The sequence below is a fragment of the Sitodiplosis mosellana genome, unplaced genomic scaffold, assembly GCF_009176505.1.
Source record: "Sitodiplosis mosellana isolate CC-2019 unplaced genomic scaffold, AAFC_SMos_1.0 Smas_scaffold_6150, whole genome shotgun sequence".
Taxonomy (NCBI): domain Eukaryota; kingdom Metazoa; phylum Arthropoda; class Insecta; order Diptera; family Cecidomyiidae; genus Sitodiplosis; species Sitodiplosis mosellana.
This window is the reverse complement of record NW_022601391.1, coordinates 1,520,746-1,541,093: the sequence shown is the minus strand read 5'-3', so window position 1 is coordinate 1,541,093 and position 20,348 is coordinate 1,520,746. Positions and strand designations below refer to the sequence as shown.

Below are 20,348 nucleotides of genomic sequence, written 5' to 3'. Positions count from 1 at the left end.
TTTTGTTTTTGTTTTTGTTTTTGTTTTTGTTTTTGTTTTTGTTTTTGGTGAAAATTTATTGTTAACGATATTTAAATTATTTGTTGATTTCACCATAGACCCAAGTTTCATGCGTTTAGAAAAGTATGAAAAACTATGTTTAAAAGTGTGGAAATTCTTTTGGTGACGCATGTTTGTAAATACACAATGAAAAATGGAGGGCTATTGATCGAAAATCTCATCTTTTTTTCTTTTTTTTTTTGGTTTGGTTTTCAATAAAGCGTGTGAATGTTGATTGGATTAAAGAATTGTTTCAGTGAGTAGCAAACAAAGAAATTAACTGGCAATTTGGTGAGTGAATCGTATTGATTTGAAATGTTGCATTTAAAAACTGATTTTTAAATCTGTGATTGGTTCGTTGGAGTGATGTGCTGCAGCAGCTGTTTGGTGATTATTGTCGTTGGATTCAATTCGAAAGGAAAATGAAAATTCAATTCTTGAAATAGTCACATCAAATATTATTGCGTTTTGTTTTCTAATCTTTGTGTGTAAAAATGATGAATATTCTGCTGAACAATGACTTTTGGTTGGTTTAAAGCTTTTTTTTCGTGTTCGGTTTTTAGGCAAAATTCTGGTTTTAGTGTCGAATTCAGAATCTTAGTTATCATCGTGTGTATGTGATGCTTAAAATTACTTGTAAAATTCGGTAACTTTCATTTTCAACGAATCTTTTGTTTGTGATTGTTTTTTTTACCTCTTTTACAAATCTTGTTGCAATTAAAAAAAAAAAACGAAAAAAGAAGCAAGAAATACAATCACCAATTTCAACTCCAACTTTGGCACATTTCCGACTTTTAAAAAGACTGTTTCATTGGACTTTGTGTTCATCTCAACTAAATTATCATGAATAAATTACTTAAATATTCATAGATTTATAAGTGCTGGTTAAAATCTCTCGTTCCACATTCATTTTAAATAATTCGTTTTATAAATACATTTGTTTTTTTTGTGTTTATTAAATTATTTAAATATTTTCTCTTTCGTTTTTACAAAGGAATGCATCAGTCTGTTTGCCACACTCCGTTTGAGTTTCATGCGATTTATATTTATCAAAATTTTGAACAATTGTTGCTTTCTTTTCATTCTCAAAGAGGGAGGGGGTTGAAAATGTTCTTCTAAACAATGGTGTTTTCACTACTGAAATGATGGCATTTGAATGCGATTCATTTCGATAAATAAATAAAGTTCAATCACAATTCTTACGAATAGAAAATCACAACAACAACAATTCAATACAATAAAAGAATGTTATTTTATGAACGAACTTGCATTTAGGCAGCGAATAAATTACATTTAGCCGATTTTTATATGAAGTTGTTGTCTATAGTAAATAGTAGATTTGGTTTTATATAATTTATGTGTGTAAGTGGGGCCTCGAGTTTCATTTTCAATTTCAATCTCAAATAATTCAACACAGTATGACATCGATAGACAAAGACCTATGAGTGACGGGTTTTTCTTCTTCTTCTTCTTCTTCTTCTTACATCAAATTGTTGACACAATATATAACAAATAACAGTTGCGTAGAGAATTGTGGATGTGAAGTAAATCTATTTGATTAAATTTATCATTTCGATGACCTTACTTCGATTTTTATGCATGTAAGCTTTTGCCTCAAATAGCATTTTAATTAATTTAATATCGTTCTTTTCATCCATTGCAATATCCTCGGACAATTGTGGATTGAACCTGTCAACGATGATGGGAAAACATTGATTACAAATGATTCAAGTTATCAATATTTTGGTGTATTTCAAAAGTTGAAGTGAAATTTCGTATTACCGGAAATATGGCGTTCCAATCATACTGCACCATGCTCGTGCTCTGTCAACCACCCGTCCATCAGCGGCTGTTGCTTGATCGACAAGCAAATTACCTAAATTTTACGAATGAGAGCATTGAAAAAATTAAGAAAAATGGCCATTGCTAGAAGAGAGCAAATCATTTACCAATTGCAGAAGCGCCCTGAGTCAGTTTGTACATGTCAATCAAGCTCTCTGGCCGGAAAACATCGATATCCTTGAGTTCGGTAACCGGAATGAGGCCGGTTCCAAGCGAAATCACCACTGCAACGGGCGTTATTTCGGATTTACGATTAACGCTGTGTAAAGCCATGTTGTATTCATGGATTTCGGTCATTGCGTCCAATGTTGGGTTGTTTGCGATAAGACCACCATCCAAAAAGTAGTCAAAAGCACGGAAATACGATGGAGCTGCACCAGTTGCACGTGCCGCTTTCCAAATCAGTTGCTTATCTGGTGGTGGAGGTGGACAGCGGCGATTTTCTGAGCAAAAATAGAACATGATTCATCGTCAATGTCAGAATTGTGAAAGGAGTTGTGAAAAAAACTACAAAATTTAAAACTAACGGTCAGGTGTGACGATGCCCAAAATATCACTGGCCGATGTGTAGTTACGAAAAAAGTGTAAATCGACTGGTTTGCGGTCAGCCATTACACCGGTGATCATGACTTTGGGATTTTTAATATCGGTCATAACGGTGTGTGCACCCAATGTATCTTTCAATAGATTTTCAAGGTTATCACTCGCGTATGGCCGTGAACCAACGAATGCCTGTTCCTTCATGCGCAGATATAAGCACATGCATTGTTTCATGGTTTTGCCTGCACCCAATGCCAAAGCTAAAATACCACCCGTACTTGTACCGGCTACCCAATCAAACATATGATGTATCGGAGTTTGAGCGATTCGCTCAATTTCCAACAACATTTGTACCAGAACTAAGCCACGAATACCACCACCGTCCATGCACAACAGCCGGCCACGACCCGATTCTGACTTCTTTTCGGCGGTTTCTGCGCTTGTTTCCTCCGTTTCACCGTCCGTAACTTCAATGCCATCCATTTGTTCCTCTGCTTCGTCACCGTGACTTATCGTTTCCGATTCATTGTCGAAGCGAATGAGATTCGGTGCAGTTTCCTTTTTCAGAAACATACTCAACAAGGTGTCCATTATTGTACGACCCTTCTCCTCGGCACTCACATCCACTATCGTTCGAACTGGCACTTGTGGTCTAAAATGAACAAGATAGAATAGTGACACCAAAATTAATTTCAAATCGTAATAAAAATAATGCATCGAAAATGTGATGAATCGTACCCAGTCGGTGAGTCGACGCTTGTTGAATTCGATAGAAAATTGGTGATGTTGTTGGTTATGTTATTGGTTATGTTATTTCGATGTGAACGACTTGTGGATGCCAGCACCTGGTAGATTTGTTCCCGTCGTTCGGGCGACTCCGGCTGTTCGGGCGGAATACCATTGTAATCACCGCTAAAATTACAGCCACTCGGACAGTTGGTGTTGTTTTCGGGGCAACGCAGTGCACCGACCGAGTGCAGAATATACAGAATATTGTCATCTAAATTTCGCTGTGAGCTTTTGCCAACCATATGACGTGGCGTTTTGCCTTGGCCATTTAACCGATCGAAATCAGCACCAAACACAATTAAACACTGTACCATTGGTAGTAGTTTCTTTTCGATTGCAATGTGCAACGGTGTGTTACCATCCTTATCGACGATATCAACTTCGGCCTCGTGCGCCAACAATGCCACTGCACATTCGATGCTATTCTTTTCAACCATTATGTGCAGCGCTGACTTTTCATCAAAATTCACGGCGTTCACATTGCACCCACGTAAAATCAACTCGAGCAACACTTCACGCGAAGTGCTCCAGTGGAGTGGGGTACCACCATTCTTCATCTCACTGGTCGCTAATTTTCGTGTATCTAACTCACGACAGACTGCAATAGTACCTACGAATGGAAACGGGAGTTATACAATTATCAACACTTGAATTGTTCGAAACACCGCGTTTACAATGATTTTGCTTTGGAAAATGAGAGATAAGAGTTTTGAAAGGAAAATACACAAAAATTTCAATACGCTCAGCATATCTTTAGAACGAATAAAAAAGAAAGACTCTAATCTCTCCATAAATATCGACACTTTCATAAACTGCGCATTTCAAATCAATTAATTGTTGATGTTTTGACGTTCACCGTTTATTATTATTTATTTAGTTTGTTGTTGTGGTTGGTGGTGGTGTTTTTTTTTCTTTGCTTTTCTTCTAGAACTCATAATTACCCAGGAGATTTGACCAAAAATAAAAATGCTTTCAAGCGATTGCGATCTTTATATATTTTTTTTCACATTTCCTCTTGGGAGCAATTCAAGAGCAAAATCGATTCAATTCAATTAGGACTAATTAAATTTATCAATTCTTGTTTGCACAAAGCAATTTCCCAACTGAATGTTGAATCAAAGTTAAATCATGGCTTCAATCGTTTCCAATCATTCATTCCGTTTACTTACTGTTATTGCTTGGCCCTTTGGAATTAGCACTTTGTATATTGGCATCAGCACCAGCCGCCAACAATGCCTTCACGCAGTCCGGTTTATCCCATTGACAGCTCAAATGTAGCGGTGTATAGCCTTCGTTATTCAAATTATTTATGTTTTCCGTGCTTTTTGTGACCAACAACTAGAGGTGGCGAAATGAAATCGCGTTAAAATCGCCGCACACCGCCGAATTCCGCGTCAACAATCGGAACACGAGCATGATTGAGTGAGTGAGAGAAACCATGCGACGCACGAACAAAGAGAAGGAATAGTACAACAAATTGAATTATAATTGATCTTGTGTGTGTGTGTATTTGTGTGTATATATACGGTGTACATTTTACATACACACCATACCCTCACACTCACACACAGGTTGCCATATGCCATAATTCAGTTGACTTACATTGATGATTTCTTTTGTAGTCGGTGCGGCATAGTGAAATATTGAATTCATATTATTATCCAAGTGGTTGAGTTTACACTGCGGCAATAGTTTTTTCACCATTTCGAGGTGGTTGCATTTAATGGCTAGCTGCAATTGGATTATATTCGAAACAAAGCGAAAGATTCAAAACAAATTAATCGACATGAATAATGCAATGAGCAATTTCATCTGATAAATTGTATCATATTGTTTCATTTCCATCATATTGTCAGTCATACGTACACGTACGGTATGTACGGTATGTGAAAATCTACCACAAACCGTGCGGTTCGAGCTAGTGTATTGAAATATATCGGGAAATAGAAGAAGCAATTTCGATTGTACTTACTTGGATTGGTGTCATGTTGGTCGCATAATCTGGTTCATCGATCAGATCCCCTACTTTGAGATGACCAATGTATTCGGTCAAATTGAAATAGGATATTAAATGAGCTATTGTCCATGATGGATTCTCCAACAGAATATCGCACACTTTTTGTAGACCATTAATGTTGTACATCTATTGTTGTACAGGAGATCAGAGAACGAAAACCGAATCCAGATACATGATTTTTGATAAGAGCAATGCAATAATTTTGTTTTTCTTGTGGATAGAAGCAAATACCTCTTTAGCCATTGAAACAAATGATGGTAGTCGATGCAAAAAAGCATTGAATTTCTCTTCGGCTTCGGTCTGATTGGATGCCCGATACAAGCTGCAAATTAATGGATTTTCTGGTCATTTCTTGAAACAAATACTAGCAGATAGTCGTGCCTCTTACCTAAATGCGGTGTTCAAATTGTCGCTGCATGGCCGATTCAGTACGATTTCGTATTGAATCTTGCGACTTTCGATTTGACCAAGAACTGGACCATACAGCACCATTCCTTCATCACGATGCAACACTGGCAAATTGCCTAGCGTGTCCGTTTTTATCTCAATCACCTTATTTGGCCCGGCATCAGCGCCTAATAAACTTCGCAACACTATATTCAAACGAAATAATTTTCATTATACGAAATTTCGAGAATTTTTTTTTGATTGAAAAGAATAAAAGCAAATAAAAACGTTGGTTCAGCTATATGTAATTGACACTACAGAAAAAATGGCGAAAATATGAAAGCCTAGCGATTAAATGGAATAAAATAGAATGAAAATGAATTGTACACACATTTGATGCCTCTGGATGGATTTTTGAAAATCGACGGCATGGTTGCGTTAAAAATAATTGCGTGCTTCGACTGAATAGTTCAAAATAAAAAGATTCTTTGTGCTACAGTGCTCTCTGTCCATACGATAACTCTCCATTCAGTCCATTCGTTTTGGAGTGTCCGTGCACGTAAAATTCATAAAACTATGGAACAATTCAATCGAAACAAAAAAAAAGTAAAATTACACAGCGAATTTACATGAAAAGCAACTAAAACCAAAGAATAATTGATCGCAAATCATAACACGACTATAACGTAAAATGTACAAAAGAAACCGTGATTCGTAAATAACGAACTGATATTCGAGTGAATTCAACGTGATTGAAGACAGCGTTGATCTTTCGAACTATCGCTCGTATCAATTTTGTGTGCGGTCGAATGTTTGGATTTCCAGCTCTCTTTCAATGACTCAACTTCTCTAAGAAATAGAAACACGATTGGACAGATACAAATATGTGTGTATCCCATTGCGTGTATGCGCGCGTGTATATATGAGCGCCACTACTACTATTAAAGCTTTCCTGTAAACTATCATGATTAAGTTGCTCATTCAATTCCTTTCACAGTACAAACGATCACATTTGCTATGAAAGTTGTTGTTGTTTCAAGTGAAATTGTTTTCATAAAAACACATTGCTCTTTGATATGACATACGCACATTCAAATTCACATACAACAAGTGTTTTCATATGCGAACGATTTCAAGTCTGACTGTTTCGCTTCTTGTTTGACAGTCTCTACTAAAATTAAGCCGAACAGTGCATTTGCGGCGTATGTATAAAGTGTTTTAAGTACTATAACGATAAGAACACAAGCGAACAATTCGCTCGAAAAAAAAACAAACTAAAACATCAACTTGGCCTGTCGAATATTTCGTAAACAATTTTGGAACCTCTCGCTTGTTTACGTAGCAAATATTTTCGGTTTTTTTTCGTCAGTTTTTTTAATTTACAGTTGAAAATCAAATTTATCGCAAACGCCAAGGTTCGAGGATAGTCACATATCGAATGGGCCACCAATTTAGCGACATAATCATTTGAATGTGCTTTGTACACGTAAACGTTTCATGAGCGACGACCGCACGAAACAACTATGTAACGCGCACATGATTAAATCATACGACAAACCACCAAGATGATGAATTAACGAAAATAATTATTTTATTTCTACTAAATTATAATGTACTCGTCAAAAAAAACCAAATCTATTCGTATGACTTTGCACATTTCCCATTATTTGCTTTCCACTTCACTCTGAAATGTTTGCTCCTTGTGTCACATTGCATGATACGGACTTTTTGCTCATTGGCTCTCACTCTCATTCTCGTCGCGTTGCCAGAGCATAGAGAGTTTTACGCTTGTGTTTAGGTCAATTAAATTGACTTAATTCCATAGTACAAATCGATAAGACTTTGAGTAAATCATACGGAACTCATGCATAATGAATAACTGCGGTAATGTATCGAAAAAATCTTAGCCAAGAAAAATCGTCACACATATTCCCTGATTCAGACAGCAAAAAAAACAAAAACCAGTCACAACACACTCTCATCAATAAATGATTCATGGTTGTAATCGCTTCATGCCAATAGAATGAGATAACAAATAATAATAATTTTGATTTTATCACTTCATATAGGCTTACCATTGACAAACATGATGACGATGCTGATAGCTGCTGCTTGGTAATAGCAGCACTTTCCGATGTATTTTTATATTAGGGAAAAAAAGAATCGATTTCCTTTCGATCGAATGCGATACAGCTCGATATAAAAGCGAATGATTCTTTTTTTCTTCGGTTTCAATCGCAACGCCGTTCAGTTACGTTTTGTTTTGTTTTGTTTCACCCTGTTGTGTTGTAATGAATGACAATGTGCTCGATTGTCGTGATTTACTACTTCACTACTTTGATAAACGCAATTTATTTGGTTCATTTAGTCATTTCTTAAATTCATCAACACAATCAAAATGCCATTGAATTGTGATGGGTACAGCAGAGTAGAGCACACAGCACAGCACACGAAAACACGAACAAATTTGCAAATACTCACTCAATCACGAACAATTATTATTCCGAATAATTAACATAAAGTAGCCGCTTGTACGGCAACTAACATTGCAATCGAGTCATTGTATTTGAAAAAATATAGAAACTGCATAAGCGCAAATAACAATGTTGTGCACTGCGAATAAAAAGGGCAATGGAAATGCATCAATTAGAAAAATAAATAGAACAATTTTGTCTCGATCAGACTGGTATGGGATTTTTCAACTTTTAGCAAATATCCTGAATGAAAGTCACAAAAATTCATCAAATGATGCGCATTTTATGTGGTACGGAATCGCATTAACGATGAATCAACGATGGAAAATTGTCGAAAACCTCTGACAACCAAATGTAAATAATTTTCCTTTCTGAATTTTTCTCAATTTTCCACATTGAATTATCGATTGCGATTGTGGGCAATCTCTTGAAATTATTCCACTGAATCCCAATGAATGGCACCATTTTTCATGTGGAATACATGAATTTTGCGATTTCAATCATTCACAATGCACGCAAATAAACAAACCAAAATTAAATGTGGAACCAACAGAACAAAAAAATAAACACACTATGAACATCAGCAGTTTTGTACAGTGGGAATTTTGTCGTTTGCACAATATACTCTTGCTCTTGTAATTTAGTCTTGTGTGTTTTCCTTTTTTTTCCTATTGGTTTTCGATAGCTGTCAGTGGAACAGCTGTGGCAATACTTCAACAAATCGGTGACAGTCAAAGTTGTGAATCTAGTATTGCCAGCGTTGACTACGCCAATTCGCCGCACATAAACACACAAAGACTTGCTCTGTTTGTGTGTATATCGTCACGTTAGTTTGAATTTGCTCAGTTTTTGTTTCTTCGGAAAAATTTTTGTTCTCCACGTTATTACTATTAGAATCGCGCGATGTTTCCTACCAACAGTGTTCATGCATAGACTTTGCTTCTCACCTCATGATATTCACATTATTGCATCGAACAAACCTTAATATTTTTACCTAAAATCTCAAGCCAAACTCCTCAGAATCGGAATTTCTTCATTTGATCAGAAATAAAAGTCAAATCATCTTTATTTTTATAAATGTCTATATTATTCCTATTTTAATATCGTCACAATTACAATATTAATGTGTCAATTATTTTCTAATTGGTACATAAAATTTGCTTCCCTACAATTTCTACAGGTGTTGTGTGTGTTTGTGTGTACTATAAGATTTAGATTCATGTTTATTTGCGTCTCCCTAGAGTTTTCGAGGAAAAAAAAACAGTCGAATTATTACTACAACGATTTGATAGGTTCATTTCTGTTATCGGAAATATCACAAATACTCGCGAACTTAATCCAAATTGAATCAACTTATTGAAATTTTCTTTATATATATATATATAGATTTGCGTGTATGCTATTCGAATGAATAAAAATAATCGGCTCTATACAAATAATACGATACATAAATGCAATAGAAATGGTCCTATCGACGCAAAGTAATAAAATTTGCGAGCCAATTCGTTGAGCGGATGTAATGGTCGTTGCAATCGTTAACGATATCGCACGAATGATACGCTTTTGCAATCAGTTCCGTGTTTTGTTCATTGTTCTCTCTCTCTCTAACTCTCTCTCTTTCCCGCCCATGTGTGTGATAATGTTGCTGACGCATTTGTTGTGGTGCATTGAACCAATTTACGATTCGTCGATAGGATTTACGGTGTTTGTAGGAAAAGAAAACAAGATATGTTACCTTAACTGAATTTACTCTGAATGAATGGTTATCTGAAATGAGAGACAACACAATCGCTGTTTCTTAGTGTATGTGTGTGTTCCATCTTACCATTAAAATCTAATATTACAATTTTTATTGTTCTAAGCTAAACGCGTAAAAATGCACTTTTTTCCATGTTCTTCTTTATTCATCAATTATTAAACCTAACGATTCATCTTAAAAATGTTCGATTGTGGCCATTCTTTCCATTTCATTCATCTAATGTTGTGTTTTTGTTTCTGTTTGTGTGTGTGTGTGTGTGAATTGTATTTATTATCACTTGAATAACATATGATCAGGCAGCCGCATAATTGTTAGCCATCATTAACACCCTAATCTATATTTTCTGTGTCTCTGTTTAATTTTATCGTTTAATTGCTATTCTTGTGGAGAAACAAAGACAAAAAAAATGATTCATTTCGATTTGTTACAGCTATGCAGAGGCCGTAAATCTCTAAATATTTGTTTAGACACTTACTGATTTAAAACTAAAGATCAATTTGAGTATTTTGACTGTGTTAATCAAAATAAGAAAATAACTAAAACATCATTCAACTTGATTTAACTTAATAAATTCATTAATTAAACTCAAAAATCTTAAATGAACAAAAAAATGAAGTTTTTTTTTTGATTAAATAAAATACCTTGCCATTTGAATTATCATTGCAAATGCGTGTTTGTGTGTGTTTGATACGTGTTATACTTTTTAAAAAAATTTGAATATTCATATGTTTTCCTTTTCTTTTGCATTTTATTTTAAACAAATATTGGTATTTTTGTATTCATACACAATTGATTCGAACAATCAACTATTGATCACAAGGATCTGCGGTCAAATGAAGCAATCGACGATTGATATCGCATCAATACAACGAATGATTCAAGTTTGGAGTTCTTGGAGGGTGGTGGTAGTGGTAGTGTTGAAGGAAAAAATCAAACTATTCCATACATTTTTCACAGTTTATTCTCAGTTGCCATCCAAATCCGATGTATTTATGCTTATGATTCAATGTGCTGATCTATTTGAATCGTTTGTTGTGCTCGTTTGTAGCTCAGTTAATTTATCTTCAATGCGATGAATATCTAGTTGCGGCGCATTAGAATCATGTCACGTTGAATGGATATCGATTCATTTATTCATCCGGAAGATGCTTGTTGATTAGCTAACGATGGCCAACAACGGCTTATTGCTAATGAATTTAATGATTCACTATCCAAATTGACTGGTAAATTTGTGGTAACACCATGATTCGGTAGTCCGGCAGAAAAATCGATTTGACCATCACCGAACGGGAACATTGGCTATGATAAAGTGAAAGTTGGGCAATTAATTTAGCGATTAATGATATTTATTTATGTATTTTCGCATGAAATTCCGTTCAATTGCGAAAAAAAAGAATTCATTTCATTTAGACAATGGATAGAATTTATGAACGCATACTCACTGAATGTCGTCCAAACGCTGATATTTGCATGCCAGCCTCATCGCGAAGCTCTTTTGCATCACGAAAGACAACCGTTTTGACAACACCTTTGATTGTTTCTTCGGGCCAAACGCCCAAAAGTATCCGCTGTGGTCGGCCTCGACCCTTCGGTCGTAAATCCGTTCCACCGTCCATTGACGGTCCAAGCATGTTGTGCACACGATTCGCATACAGCACAAATGTCGGATACGGAATGTCATACTTTCGTGCCGCTTGTGACAATGACAAACCATCTTTGAGTACGCTCATAATAGCATCGGCCATTGTCTCTGGACGCCATGATTTCAACGGGCCACGCTCCCGAAACCGCAAATTATGAATCAAATTTTGATTTGTACTCCAGCATTTTTGCCACATCGATTGCAATTGGTATTGATAGCTCTCTATTTTATTTCCGTGGAAAAAAAAATGGGGAAAAAAGCACGAAAAATAATAATAATTAGCAAAAAAATTGGGAAAAAAGGAATAAAAACAACAACAAAAAATGACTATGCTGTTAAATATGAAGGCAATTGTAATTACCTGCTAGCGACGACGTTGATGGAGCCAGCCATGGATTCGATTCCATTAATTTCGCCTGAAAAGTAAATACACATAAGTTTTAATTGAAATCGTGTGTACTCGATGCATTGCGCACAAATAATGGCATAAAACGCAATTTTTATCAAGAAAAAGAATAAAAACAATAAAGCATAAAAATTCGTTTTGACTTTTTTTTAAATTCATATTCGCTCTCTCTCTCTCGCTCGCTCGCACATTCATTCATTTAGACGACGATGACCATCTTCCCCACCGTCACAGCGCATGCACTATGGCTCTTGTTCTTTTTTTTTCGGCGTCGTGCGCTTGTGGTACAACGAAAAAAAAAATATGTATAACGAACATTAAATCGAATACCAATCATGTGTTTTACCTATTAACTTATTAAAATTCAATAAAAATGAATCGCTTTTGCGCGCAATTATTCGAATGAGGCTCATAAAATATTAAATAATAAAGTATGCTTACGCTGCTTCGTTGGAAATTGAATGCATTTAAGGCACACAAACACACACACGCCGGCGCGCGCCCGTTCACATGTCGCCATGCTGTACATGTGTGGATAAAGGAAGTATAGATCATTATGGTTTTGGCTTTTCTTTGCTTGGGTTTTGCTAGTTAATATATCAGTTAAACGAATCAGAAACCGATCATTCGATGTATTATTAGTATAGGAAAAACACAAAACAAATATCCATTTGTCATCGCTTTAATAAATGAATATCGATTCCGATGTATCGAGAATTCTCTTCATACGGTGATTTCGGTTCTCCTTATCGTATACTTGAAAGAATTTTCACATAGATTATGACGCCTAATAACAATCCAAACTTGATTCATTTCAAATCTTAAATGAAAATTTGTCGACACAATTTTCGAGAGGCCTCTATTCATACTAATAACTTAAGTTTTAAAAAATTTGATTTGGAAATCAAACCACAAATGCAGCATGTGCTTTGATTGAAATTGTCATTACGAAACTTTATCTAAGCGGCCATCAAAGCTGTATAAGTAATTCAGTAGCTCGCAGTTAATTTCACAGCGCAACATATATATTTGAAAATTTCCCGCAAATCGATTGCAAGACCCAATTGGAAATTTGATTAAAATCGAAGAATCGACGCCCCGTTCTGTTATTTTGTTTATGAAATATTTGCAAGGGTCCAATATTTGGATGACATTTTGGGTGGCGCCATTCCACCTTATTAAAATGCAATGATAAACAAATGCAATTCAATTGGTTGGTCTGTTATCGTGTTTGAGTTTGATTGAGACGCTTCGTTTATCATACTTTGTGTGTGACACAAATTGTGTGCGGTATGTACTTAATATTTCACTAGGTTCCGGCAAATGTGTAACAAAATTCCTAGTAAGTTCCACACAAGTACATACAAATAAACAAATGCACTGCGAATTCACTAAATAAATCATGTATCGTAAAAATGGTTTTTAAAGTTAATTGGAAATGGATTCAATTCAAAAGCCAATCAAACGTTCTGATATTATAACTGCGGACTGAAGGAAGATTTTTTTTTCATGTGAATTTTACAATTGATACAGTTTTTGTTATAATCAGTAATAAGATTCATTTCAATTTCTTTTTCTTCATTTTGTTCCGTTTTTGTCCCTTCTTTTTTTTGCCATATTCAAACAAACAAAATAGATTACTTGCAAGGGGAAAATCACTCTAGAAAATTACTTTTTCGGTTCACAAATTACTTTCACTATTACTTTTTCGAAGAGAATTACAAATTACTTTTTTTTCATAGAAAAATACATTTTTGACAAGTAATTTCTAATAGAAAAGTAATTTATCGAACAAAAAGTAATTTGTAGTAATTTTTAGTCGAAAAACTACATTCAAAATTACTTTTTGTTCAACGAATTACCTAAAAACTACTTGTCAAATAGAAATTATTTTTGAGTGATTTCCCCCTCGATTACTTGGTTTGCCGTTAGTTTATAAATTCATTTCTATGAATAAAATGCTGGCGCTGAAACAGTTTCCTAGCAAAAGAAAAAAAATGTTTAAGTTTTAATAACAATTTTCTGATAACGGTCTGTGTAAATAGACGAAGACAAATTGTGTGCGAAGAAGTGGAAGTTTTTCGATTTGCTCGATCGATGCAATAATTTATGTAAATCGCTTTTTTTATTAGCTTATTATGCGCATGTAATCCAGTACAAATAAATAAATGTGTGTTTGTATGTCTTCGATTACTGGAAAACGCTAAATAATTAATATATTTTACCATGCGTCTCCGTTGCTTCCGTTGCCTTCTATCAATACACTATTAATGTAATATCTATTTTAGAAGAAAAAAAATCGCATCGAGAGAAAGCAAAGCGAATAAAAAAAAAAACTATGGGCGCTGCATATACTACTGTGTCCAAAAAGTAAGGTGACATTGCATTTAAAATTTAGCGCGCTGGGGAATTTGAAAAAATCCTTTTATTTTTAGGTTGGTAGGACTGTCTTTGACATCCCTGCCAAATTACACGTCAAAATATTCATTAGTGTTTGAGATACGCTTCGTTTTGTGGACTGCTAAAAGTGAATTTCTCGTTTTTTGCGATGTCGAAATTTGTTGATCAAAGAATTTGCATTAAATTTTGTTTGCGGAATCAATTTTCTGCTGCGGATTCGTTGAATATGGTGCAGAAAGCCTTTGGTGATGAGGCTATGTCGAAAAAAAATGTTTACAAGTGGTATAGTGAGTTCCAAGCAGGCCGTGAATGTGTCGAAGACGAAGAGCGTGCTGGGCGACCATCAACCTCAACCGACGAAGCTCACGTCCAAAAAATTAAAGATTTGGTGTTGGAAAACCGTCGATTAACGATTAGAGACCTTGCTGATGATATTGGCATATCGAAAGGCTCAGTCAATACCATTTTGAAGGATGTTTTGGGCCTCAAACGCGTCAAATCTCGACTGGTACCGAAATCATTGAATTTTTTGGAAAAAAGGTGTCGAGTTGACGTGTGTGAAACAATGCTTTCTGACTACATTGACAAGACGAAATGCATGATCACTGGAGACGAGACTTGGATCTATGCTTACGACCCGGAAACAACCGACCAATCGAGCGAATATCGTGCCAAAGGTGAGCCGAGACCAAAAAAACCGCGCCAAAGTCGCTCAAAAATCAAGGTCATGTTGACTGTTTTCTTCGATTATTGGGGTGTTGTGCATTATGAGTTCCTTCCCCCGGGTCAAACAGTCAACAAGGAATATTATTTGAGTGTTATGCGTCGTTTGCGTAACGCTATCCGCCAAAAGAGGCCGGAATTGTGGAAAGACAACTCTTGGTTTTTGCACCATGATAATGCATCGTCTCACAATGCGATCATTCTTCGTGAACATTTCGCCAAAAACTCGACTCATATCGTTCCACAACCACCGTATTCACCTGATTTGGCACCGTGCGACTTCTGGCTGTTCAACAAGCTCAAAAGACCGCTCCGGGGACACCGTTTTGAGACGATAGAGCAGATTGAAGCCGCAGCGAAGACGGAGCTGAGGGCCATCCCTGAAGTCGACTTTTTCAACTGTTTCGAAGATTGGAAAATCCGTTGGCATAAGTGCATTGTATCGGGAGGGGATTACTTTGAAGGCGATGAAATTGATTTGGAAGAATAAATAAAGAATTTTCAAAATAAATGCAATGTCACCTTACTTTTTGGACACAGTAGTACACCGAGTGACCGAGACATGTGGACTAATAGCAAGCATGAGAAACAGAGCAGCCAATACAAATCACATGCGCTTTGTTCGGCCTGCATTTGTGCCGTCGAGATCAAACTAAGCAAAATCGACCTATTCACATTGAATTACAATGTACGTGGCATGGCATTTGCTGTGAAATTAAAAAAAAAAATAAAACACATCACTTGGCACATTGTTTGACACATGTACAAATCAAATATGTCATGTCACTTGGTACATTATTAGGTATTGTTGTATCATCGTCGATTGTTCGACAATTTTTTTTAAATTTCGCTTCAAAAGTATGAGTGTGTATGTGTGGAGTACCCGGAAAATTCAAGCATTATTATTTACTCAATAATTTAGCTGCTTGCGGCAAACCACATCACCTTTTTTTTGTTGGTGTTGTTGTTATGCATACACAGCTTTTTCCACTTACAATACACAAACCCAATCGATTCAAACTCGGATCTCAACTTCAATGACTAACATTAGCTCGTCGAATGACTAAGATTATGCCACGTAAAGCGTTCCGTTTGAATATTTATAAGACAAATTAAAAACACACACTCACACCGAGAGGGAGAGAGCGCTCTGCGCGAGAGAAAGAAATTAAAAATATTGCTAATTGACTGCTTTCCTGTCCGGTTATTGAATGACACATCGATACTTCTTCATTCTTCCATTGCACACAATTTAAATCGATGTCGAGAACCTGAACTGGTCAACATAAGCTTTCAATTTTGTTGTTGTGGTTGTTTTTTTTGCCCCAGTTACGTCGCCCAACGCTTTATCAAACATTTTGTAAAATCATGTTTACTCATTAGGATCGGCAATATGCGTCAATCCAATGCATATTTACATTGTGCTCCTCTCCTCTCTCCCCTCCCCATCCACCTCTCGACGTCAATTTTTCGTTGTCAATGAATGACGTTTGCATAATTCAATCGATGCAAAGTAAAAATAATTCTAAAATAGATCAATGATAAAATTATTGGTTAAATTGTTATTCAAAAGGAGAAAGGAATCGTCGTCGCAAAATATGTGCACCGAGTACGATGATGGAAAATCCACCCGATAGTTGAAGCGTTTTTTGCTGTTGTTGTTGTTGTTGTTGTTCTCTCGTTTTCGTTGACCACTACGGCAGTAAAACAACGAACAAAACATATCTTTATCCAATGAACTCGACAGAAAAACGACACAACTTTCAACCGTATTTTATATATCCTGCCAAATATTGACGGAACGGTTTTCAACTTGCGCAATTGTTAACTTGTATATGTATATATACCGAAGAAAGTGTGTTATAGTCGCAAAAACTGATCGACAAACGGTGACACAGAAAACGATACGAACGAAAACTTTCAAAAATAAGCATTTATTATTGACGGTTGGAAAATATTTCTGATGTTAGAGCGTGTGAAATGCGTCTGATTGTGAATATTTGAACAAAAAACGGAGTTAGTGAACGACGAAAAAAAAACACACACATACACCGTGTATACGAATCTAGTAAAAGGTGCATGAGGCACATTGACTTTAAAATAAAGTCAACGGCACATGGACATAAAGGCTTTCTACATAAAGTGTTTTCAAATTAGCCGACAAAAATTAAATTATGTATTTCACTTTTGCACCCTTTTACTGTCGTTCATTTTGTCGTTTCAACAACAACAAAACCCACACCCGTATTCGGACAGTTCGAATCTCACAGAACGATAAAAAAAAATTGCAGTGGCTCAAAAGTGGGACGTCTTGATGTTTTCTACTGCATTTATTGATTTTTCATTTGCTGTAAATATAATTGTGATGTATTTTTTTTGCCGTTTTGTGCCCGGTTTTACAATATTATTTTTTTCGCCTTAGAAAACGAGTGCACTGGGAGGAATGGCGACAATCTACGGTAAAACCAAACAAAATGTTTTTCCAATATTTAATTGTCCATTCTGAACTACGAATTGGCTGAACAAAAATTCGTTCAAATTAGCATTGGCCAAATAATCAGGGGAAATGTGCAAACATGTGCTGAGTTTTTTTCCTTCATTCTATTGGAAAAGAAAAACGAATTGTACAAGCAATAACTAGTGTCGTTATAGCTACATTGTCTCGGTGTGTATTTTATATCCTTGTCAGCGGTAGCACTGCAATTATTCCCGCTCACCTTTGTACTGCAGCTACAATGTTCAACGAATGGCTGATGAAAAAACCAATTCGAAACGAAAAAAAAACACACACACAGAGCGATACGAAATTACATACAGGTAATGTGAATGAAACGATGCTGTTTAATGTTCTTTTCGTCCGACGACTTAACCCACAATGTCGGAGCCGTATATATTTTTTTCTGCCTTCGTCTTCATCGTTCGTCGCTGTTACTACTGTTACTGCTGCTGCTGCTGAATTGTGTGTAAATCCGTTCGATATTTTCCGTTGGTCTTCTTTCGCAAATGCTTTGAATGTTTGCGACTACATTTGACTTTTATTTGTAGCATTGATTTTATTACTATGTGTACGAAAAATGTGTAAAAGCGAGTACGAAAAAAAGAGAACCCAACGCTAACTTAAACATATCACATAATAACTATACATTTATATTATGAATTATGTGGTATTCCGCGACGATCGAATCACTTTATGTTCTTCAACGGCGGTATGTTTTAGCTGGCTTCAGTTACGATTCGCAGCCTAAATTGTTTTGAATGGAAATGGTCAATGTGCAAGTCGACAGTGCGAAAGCGCATTTTATGTGGTTCTCTCTAACGCATCGCAACATTTTTTTTCCCACGTACTTTAAATAAATTTTAATCTGTCAACTGGTAGTTCAATCCGCTTATGTTACGACTCACTCTTTTTCGCTATTTTTAGCGACATTTTTGTCCATCTATGATTTGTTCTCTTTCTATTTTAAATAATAAATTTAATTCACAATGCGAAACAAAGGAAGGTGAGTCATCAATATAATTTCTCTGTTCAAAATTTGGAATGCAGCTGATGAATTTTCGAAAAAAAGAAGTCCTTTCGACCTCATGCTTCCCAATGGAATCAATTTCTAATTGAATTTGCCAGATTTTGAGATTCGAATCATGGCTGGGCCATTTTTCATCTTCACAACTCGAGATACTTTTCGCATCATTCTTCAATGGGCTGCCTGTTTGCCTGCATTATTTATTTGTTGCAAAAAAAGAAAGAAGAAAAAAAAGGCAGCAACCGAAACAGCAGTAGCAGCCGCAGCAGCCAAACCATTGTGAATCGGTGAAGAAGAAGCGCTCCGAATATCAATATAATGTATGTAAAATTACATATAAACAACATTATAATAAATCAAAAAAACAACACACAAACGGACAATGCGAGGCGTGTGTAGCGCAATGGCAAAAGTTGTGCTCTCTTGCTCTCCGTATTTCTTGAGTCGGTATGAGGTTCGAGGTAATGTTTTATTATTATGTACATACATTCGATGGAAATTGATAGACCAAGTGAAAGGGAGCAACGTATGCGAACAGCCGCAACAGCGGCAACTCGAGTAGCGCCAACAACAATGAGGCAACAAAATGAATGTGTATCAACAAAAAAGGGCACATAAATAAATAATTTTGAAATAAATACAGATTTAAAGCTGGGAATAAAACATATTACGAATTTAATATAATTCTTTTTTATTTAGGAGAAAAGGCGATAAGAGCTACTATTGTGAAGTGGATATCTTGAGCGATGAGATCGGAATGAAGGAAAGTAAAGGGACACAACCACGCTATTGACAACAACATTATTTTGTGACGTTAACAACGATCCATAAAAAACTAGATACAAATTTACTATCATAGAACGAAAGCGGCCCTTACATAAACTTGTGTGCATTGTTTTCTGTGTTGTTTGTAACAAAAACCGCAGCTTACACAGTCGAAAGACACACGAAAAAGATGTTGACGGTTTTTTTGAGAGCCACACCGCGCTCAATGAATGAAAACGAAATTCCTTTAGTATTCGCGCGGAATCCGTTATTTATTATGATTTAAGCGGAAACAAGTCATAACAGTGATGTAAATTACGTAAATTATTTTACACAAATGGTATAAGTGAAAAATGTTCACGTTCTCTCACTTAATCTCTCCCTCTCTCTCAGTCGCTGTAGCCAAACAGATGTGAGAGAAGTGAGAGATTTTTGTATGTGTGCGAGCGCACACTCTCGGCTCTTGTGTTGAAACATTTAATTACGCCCATCTTAATTGATGTATGTCATTCAGGTATGACTTGGTAAATTACAGGAAATTTATGATTTAAATTTTTCGACTAAATACAATACGTTCTCTTGCTGGGCGAGAGAAAGAGATCGACAATGAGTATGTGTTGCAAAAGAGCTGAGCGGCTAAGTACGCGCGCGACACACACACACACACACACACACACACACAAAGCACTTGCAACGCAAGAAGAATCTCTTTTTTGCTTAAGCATTTTACATGAAATTGCGCTTATTTTTATACTTGAAAATTATAGCGATGGGAAAATAGAATGCTGTCGACAATTGCTTTATGTGCAATTAAATATATCGTGCGTTGGAAATTGTACATTTTATCGTTTCGAGAACATTTGGCAAACATTCGGAATATTCAGTAGAATTTTTCTCGTTCTCTCTCTCTCTCTCTCTCTCTCTCTCTGAAAGTAAGAGAAAGAGGGCTCTCTGAAGGAGAAAACCATGCAAAAGAGAGAGAGAAAGAGAGAGAGAAAGAGAGAGAGAGAGAGAGAGAGAGAGAGAGAGAGAGAGAGAGAGAGA

The 20,348-nt window shown here is 36.0% G+C and overlaps 3 protein-coding genes across 6 annotated transcripts in view; 1 reads left to right on the top strand and 2 right to left on the bottom strand.

Annotated features, from left to right (window-relative positions):
• Positions 1 to 448: 448 nt before the first annotated feature.
• LOC129574036 (maternal protein exuperantia) overlaps positions 449 to 20,348 on the top strand; it is a 249,156-nt gene continuing 229,256 nt past the window's right edge. The window contains exon 1 of the mRNA XM_055455344.1: positions 449 to 454. The gene's annotated coding sequence lies outside the window, so the exon portion shown is untranslated. The remainder of the gene's footprint in view (positions 455 to 20,348) is intronic.
• LOC129574026 (85/88 kDa calcium-independent phospholipase A2) lies at positions 976 to 8,821 on the bottom strand. Of its 4 annotated transcripts, none has more exons than XM_055455325.1 (12): positions 8,618 to 8,821; positions 7,690 to 8,227; positions 5,616 to 5,820; positions 5,459 to 5,549; positions 5,183 to 5,353; positions 4,813 to 4,941; positions 4,380 to 4,548; positions 3,160 to 3,820; positions 2,409 to 3,073; positions 1,989 to 2,324; positions 1,822 to 1,915; positions 976 to 1,728 (listed from the first exon to the last, which is right to left on the bottom strand). In XM_055455325.1, exons 2-12 carry the CDS (start codon positions 7,700 to 7,702, stop codon positions 1,590 to 1,592), a joined length of 2,673 nt encoding a protein of 890 aa, XP_055311300.1. In that variant the 5' UTR covers positions 7,703 to 8,227; positions 8,618 to 8,821; the 3' UTR covers positions 976 to 1,589. The 4 variants fall into 4 exon arrangements, with proteins under 4 accessions (XP_055311300.1, XP_055311301.1, XP_055311299.1 ...); XM_055455326.1 differs by having other exon boundaries at positions 8,661 to 8,821; XM_055455324.1 differs by having other exon boundaries at positions 8,640 to 8,798.
• Positions 9,966 to 20,348, bottom strand: part of LOC129574030 (protein bric-a-brac 1-like) — a 26,967-nt gene continuing 16,584 nt past the window's right edge. The window contains exons 5-7 of the mRNA XM_055455334.1: positions 11,851 to 11,905; positions 11,290 to 11,711; positions 9,966 to 11,146 (exon numbers count right to left, since the gene is read on the bottom strand). Coding sequence (XP_055311309.1) covers positions 10,982 to 11,146; positions 11,290 to 11,711; positions 11,851 to 11,905 — 642 coding nt within the window. The 3' untranslated portion in view covers positions 9,966 to 10,981. The remainder of the gene's footprint in view (positions 11,147 to 11,289; positions 11,712 to 11,850; positions 11,906 to 20,348) is intronic.

Bases quoted from the DNA above. Each gene is read 5' to 3' on its own strand.
- LOC129574026 (XM_055455323.1), bottom strand. From the start codon at position 6,045: ATGCCGTCGATTTTCAAAAATCCATCCAGAGGCATCAAAT. The intron at 5,821-6,005 runs GTGTGTACAATT...GTTTGAATATAG, and splicing joins TCCATCCAGAGGCATCAAAT to TGTTGCGAAGTTTATTAGGC. The intron at 4,942-5,182 runs GTAAGTACAATC...ATCCAATTGCAG, and splicing joins CCAACATGACACCAATCCAA to CTAGCCATTAAATGCAACCA.